The sequence below is a fragment of the Dryobates pubescens genome, chromosome 7 (assembly GCF_014839835.1).
Source record: "Dryobates pubescens isolate bDryPub1 chromosome 7, bDryPub1.pri, whole genome shotgun sequence".
In the NCBI taxonomy this organism is placed as follows: Eukaryota; Metazoa; Chordata; class Aves; order Piciformes; family Picidae; genus Dryobates; species Dryobates pubescens.
Window position 1 is genome coordinate 44,708,764 of NC_071618.1, and position 6,000 is coordinate 44,714,763.

At 52.0% G+C, this 6,000-nt stretch overlaps 1 protein-coding gene across 1 annotated transcript in view; it reads left to right on the forward strand.

Annotated features, from left to right (window-relative positions):
- The window catches only part of WDFY2 (WD repeat and FYVE domain containing 2), a 57,857-nt gene extending 51,857 nt beyond the window's left edge, over positions 1-6,000 (forward strand). The window contains exons 8-12 of the mRNA XM_009905470.2: positions 189-294; positions 1,462-1,563; positions 3,068-3,198; positions 3,537-3,645; positions 5,824-6,000. Of these exons, the coding sequence (XP_009903772.2) occupies positions 189-294; positions 1,462-1,563; positions 3,068-3,198; positions 3,537-3,645; positions 5,824-5,853 (478 nt within the window). The 3' untranslated portion in view covers positions 5,854-6,000. The remainder of the gene's footprint in view (positions 1-188; positions 295-1,461; positions 1,564-3,067; positions 3,199-3,536; positions 3,646-5,823) is intronic.

The following is a 6,000-nucleotide window of genomic DNA, read 5'->3' on the forward strand; positions in this document are numbered from 1 at the left end:
TGATTCTATGATTCTGCTCTCAGCTGGACAGCAAAAACTGATTTGCATCTGATGGATGCTATGCAGAGAGAGGGGGCGAGGAAACCATATGGGCAAACAGGTGGCTATGCCACTTTGTTGTATGTTCTGCACTTACTTGTGTGCTAGCCATAGAGGCTTGATTAGTAACTGTCTTGTTTCTTTTTCAGTGATAAAGTTCAGTCTCTCTCCTATGCTCACCACACTCGGCAGCTCATCTCCTGTGGTGCAGACGGAGGGATCGTCGTCTGGAACATGGATGTTGAGAGGCAGGAGGTAGGTGCATGGCTCTTGTCCATTTGATCTGAAACAGTCTTGGGAAGCAGGGACCTAACTCTCAGCCTGAACAAGATCATTCCAGGCTTTGAAAACGTTGTGGGGCATGCTCCAGTTGTTGCACAGCAATCGTGTCGTGCCTCTGATGCCGTGGCGCAGGGGAAATCGTCTGGCGGAGAGCGCAGGTTAAGCGGCTGCTGGATGGCTCTTACCCTGCACGCTGCTGCTCTGAAAAGCAGCCCCCCAGGAGGGCCTTGTGAGATGCTCTGCTTTGTTTTTCACAACACCATGAGAAGTGTTATCAGTTCAGAGGTAAATGGGTAGATGGATAATTCTGGGGGGGAGGGTTGAGGGAACAAAGCAAGATTGCTCTTTGTCATCTCTGGAAATGCAGAGCCCAGGGCTGCTTCTTGTTCTAAGACATTTAACTACAGCTTCCATCTCACCATCTCACCTGCTGCTCTGCCTTCCTTCCTTCTGGTGTAACCAGGTAGAAGTGGGGTAAACAATGACTTTGACAATCCAAACAGGAAGATTTCACCCACATGCTCCCAACTGCTTTTGTTCTGCTCTGCCAATGAATGTAAAGGGTGCAGCAGTGCACCCTGGGTGTTTGGTGCTGTGGGAGCAGCCTCCTCTCAGCCCTTTCCAGGACTGATCCCCCAGGGATCAGTGCTGGGCCCCATCCTGTTCAACATCTTCACTGATGATCTGGATGAGGGGGGTGAGTCAGTCATCAGTAAGTTTGCAGTCTCCTCCTGAACACCTCCAGTGATGGTGACTCCACCACCTCCCTGGGCAGCACATTCCAATGGCCACTCACTCTCTCTATGAAGAACTTCTTCCTAACCTCCAGCCTAAACCTCCCCTGGCACAGCTTGAAATCTCCCATTGCTAATTCCAGACTTGGAAGGGTGAGGAAGGCTTCTCTGTTCCTGGCTTATCTTTGCAATCTTATGATCAAACTCTGCTTCATGATTTGGGTGAGAAGTGTTCTTGTGTCTTTCAAGGCTCAGAGCTGAGCCAAGGAAGACATCCCAGGGAAGAATCAAAACAACAAGTGTAGTTGCACTCTAGTACATCTTACTTGTCCTGTCTCTAGGCTCCCTTGGAAGCTTTTCTGTTTGTTGGTCACCCCCACTTTGTGTTTGTGTTTGTGTGTTGCAGACCCCCGAGTGGCTGGACAGCGATTCCTGTCAAAAGTGTGACCAACCTTTCTTCTGGAACTTCAAGCAAATGTGGGACAGCAAGAAAATAGGCCTCAGGCAGGTTTGTATGTGTCCTCTTGTGTGTTAGTGTGCTGAAATTAGGCTTCTGTCTCATGGTAACCTCCTTTTCCCCCCCCTAAAGCCTTGAGTATGTTCAGTTTGTTGTTCCCCCGAGTGCTGGGTAGTGGGAGGGTGGACTCCCTGCTGGTGGGGCTCGATTTTGTGGGCAGGAGGGACACAAATCTTTCTCCTTCTGTTTGTTCATTTATTGGTTGGTTGGTTGGTTTGGGGTGGGTGGGTTTTGTTGTTAGTTTGTTTGGGGCTGTGGTGGTGCTGGTGGTTGGTTGGTGGTTTTCAGCCAGTCCCCATAACAAATGAGTGTAACAGGCCTTGGGCTGGGTAAGCAGCTTTTGAGCCTTGCATGGCTTTATCCATGTGAGGTTTTGCTTACTGTTAGTTAAACACAATGCAGGAAGAAATTTGCAGCTGATTACTGGAGACTGTGCTGGAAGCCAAGCTGCTTTCAGTGAGGTTAGGTAAACATCTGTGACTGCTCAGACTGTGTTGGGAAGGGCTCCTTGGTCTGCCTGGAGCACGCTGCTGCGGTTTCCTGCCCAGCAGGAGCCGGGCAGAGGGCTGTAGATGGCAGGCATGTGGGAGAGGGGGGGAACAATACTGAAAGGGCTGCTCTCATGGAAGTTGGAGCAGTCAGGTGATTGGGGCAGAGCTGAGCTGCAGCTGCTCTTTATGTAATGCTCATCACAGCCTGGCTGGTCTGTGGCTGGCGAGGCAGCCTTGCAGTCCTGTGCAGCCAGTGCATAAGGACACGTGAGACAGGTAGCATCAAAATCTCTGGTGCTTCTGGGGCTGAAAAGAAGTTGCCTGAGGTGATTAGATGTCTATAGACCAGGATGGCACTGTGCTGATGTTGCTCTCTCTTGCCATGACCTGGGGACATTTTGATGTACCACCTGCTGCTGAGCAGTGGTGCTAAGCCTAAAGTCCCCAAACTGAGCCTGCCAGGGACAAGGGGAACTACAATTCCCAGCCCTGCAAGAAATGCCAGGCTGGCTGGGATACAGCTCCTGGGGGCATAGAGGAGCTCCTTGTCACATCCTCCCATCTATGGCTGTGCTGACAAAAAGAGTACAGCCTGGACTTCCTTATTCTGCTCTCTACCCTGGTGAAGCACCTCTGTAACACTCGGTGAAGAAGCCCTCACCCACAGCTACATCCACGGGTGCTAAGTGGTGGAGATAGCAAAGCTTTACTGGGTGGTGTCTGGTGTCACTCTGGAGAGGTATTCACATAGCCTGAGTAGTGCTTGATCTGCCAGTTCCCAGTGTCCATGCCAGTGACCAGGCAGTGGAGGGGGAAGACTTCCACCCCCCCCTTTTTTCTGAAGCCCTTGGCTGTCTTCCTTTGTCTCCCCCGACAGTCACTTTGCTGTTCCCTGCAGCCTCAGCTGGGTCTTGCTGGAGTGAGACAGCACACCCAGCGGGACTCGAGCAGCCATCTGCTCAGCTGCTGACTGAAGACATCTTCCTGTGCTTTGTTCCCTGCAGCACCACTGCAGGAAGTGTGGGAAAGCCGTGTGTGGCAAGTGCAGCTCCAAGCGCTCCTCCATCCCCCTGATGGGCTTCGAGTTTGAAGTGAGGGTCTGCGACAGCTGCCACGAGTCCATAACGGATGAAGAGTGAGTGTGGACTCTGGCCCAGCTTGCACTGCAGTGGGACACAGCTGCTGCAGCTGGGAGGGCCTGGGCAGATGTGGGGCTTTGGCAGAGAGCAGCCTGGCAGGGGGGTTCCTGGGCTCTTTCTACAGCAGTAAGGCTGTGGTGCCTACTAAACTGGGTGGGCTGGAGAGGCTTCCGCCCCTGTTTTCCTCACGCCAGAAGGGTTTCAAGGTGGAGCTTACAGAGGGGTTGCTGCATTAATGACTTCCTGTAGCATTCAAACACTGAATTCCTACTAAAGAGCTTTGGGGCAGTCCTGCAGGAGTAGCCTTTGCTGACTCGTGGATGCCTTCCTTCAGGCGGGCGCCCACAGCTACGTTCCATGACAGTAAGCACAACATCGTTCACGTGCACTTCGATGCCACCAGGGGATGGCTGTTGACCTCAGGGACAGACAAAGTTATTAAGGTAGGAGGGGGCTGCTCTAGATCCTGTATTTCATTTCCCTTTCCTTTTCTGTGTGGTTGTGGGTATGTCCTACTTGCTTTCTTCCACCCAGAGACCTCTCAGTGATGGAATCACAGAATCACCAAGGTTGGAAGAGACCTCAAGGATCATCAAGTCCAACCTGGCACCACAGACCTCATGACTACTAAACCATGGCACCCAGTGCCACATCCAATCCCCTCCAGGGATGGTGACTCCACCACCTCCCTGGGCAGCACATTCCAATGGCTAACAACTCTCTCAGTGAAGAACTTTCTCCTCACCTCCAGCCTAAACTTCCCCTGGCACAGCTTGAGGACTTCTGGCCAGTAAGGACCCAAAGAGGTCTCAGTCTGTAAAGGGGCTGGGACAAGTGGCTGCTGTAGCTTTTCCTCTGGGAAGGCAAACTGTATTTCAAGATGGCAAATCTCAGTTTATGTGGCTAGGTGAAGAAATAGCTGATGGCATTAATAAGGCTTTTACAAAGCTTGAATAATGGAAGAAACCTCCTGACAGTGCTTTGTGACTGCTGATCCTCCAAGTCAGCAATTCACTGCCAGGGGGTCTGTTTAGCCTGGAGAAGAGAAGGCTGAGAGGGGCCCTTGTCAGTGTCTACAAGTACCTGAAGGATGGCTGGGGGATGAAGCCAGACTCTTTTCAGTGATACCCAGTGACAGGCCAAGGGGCAGTGGGTGTGAACTCAGTTGCAGGAAATTCCACCTCAACATGAGGAAGAACTTTTTGACTGTGAGGATGACAGAGCCCTGGGACAGGCTGCCCAGAGAAGTTGTGGAGTCTCCTTCTCTGGAGATCTCCAAAACCTGCCTGGATGCATTCCTGTGTGACCTGCCCTCAGTGCTCCTGCTTTGCAGGGGGGTTGAATTTGATGATCACTGAAGCCCATTTTGACCCCTAGCATTCTATGATTAATAGAAGGAGGCTGATGGGACCCTGGGGTGCTTTAAGAGGAATGTGTCCAGCAGAACCAGGGAGGTTCTCCTCCCCAATACTCTGCCCTGGTGAGACCTCACCTGGAATATTGCATCCAGTTCTGGGCTCCCCAGTTCAGGAGGGACAGGGATCCACTTGAGAGAGTCCAGCAGAGGGCTACAAGGATGATTAAGAGACTGGAGCATGTGCCTTGTGAGGACTGTGATCCTGTGATTAAGCCCAGCTATGAACCTGGCTCACAGGGTGAAGCATGGTGACATGCAGAATGGCATTTAGGCAACCTCCAGCAGCCTCACATGGGTGCTGGAAGATGAAATCAAACTTCTCCAGACTTACTGCATTCACCTCTAACTATGTATCCTCTCTTAAGCATTCCCCAAACTAAACCAAACCAAAAAGGGTGAACATTATCACAACAACCCCAAGCAACGCTACAGGCCTGGGGCAGTGTGGCTGGAAAGCTGTCTGGCAGAAAGGGACCTGGGGGTTCTCATTGACAAGCAACTGAATATGAGCCAGCAGTGTGCCCAGGTGGCCAAGAAAGCCAATGGCATCCTGGCTTGGATCAGAAATGCTGTGTCCAGCAGGAGCAGGGAGGTGAGTGTCCCCTTGTACTCAGCTCTGGTGAGGCCACACCTCAAGTGTTGTGTCCAGTCTGGGGCACCTCAGTACAGGAGAGATGTGGAGGTGCTGGGGTGAGTGCAGAGCAGGGCAATGAAGCTGGAGAAGGGCCTGGAGAATAAATCTGATGAGTGACTGAAGGAGCTGGGCATGGTTAGTTTGGAAAGAGGGGGCTGAGGGGAGACCTCATTGCTCTCTACAACTACCTGAAAGGACATTATGGAGAAGCTGGTGCTGGTCTCTTCTATTAGTGACAGAACAAGAGGGAATGGCCTCCAGCTGTGACTGGGCAGGGTTAGACTGGACATCAGGAAACAATTTTTCCCAGCAAGAGTGGTCAGGCATTGGAACCTGCTGCCCAGGGGGGTGGTGGAGTCACCAGCCCTGGAGGTGTTTAAAGGTGGTTTGGATGTGGTGCTTTGGTTTAGGGGTGAACCTTGCAGAGTAGGGTTCTGGGTTGGACTTGGTGATCCTGAGGGCCTTTCCCAGCCTGAGTGTTTCTGTGGCTCTGTGACCGCTGCCTTGCAGCCTGTGTTTTGTTACCTTGTCCCAACACTAACCATGTTGTCATGGGGTTTGTATCACCAGCTGTGGGACATGACACCAGTAGTGTCTTGATGGTACCTCAGTGGAACTTGAGAGGTGGCATTCACAGAAGAAAAAGATTTTCTAACCCTAATCATCCTGCAGAAGACAGATGCTGCTGGGCACATCCAGCAGGTGGGGAAGGAGCCAATGCCTTCGCCGTGGGTCCACATCCTCTGC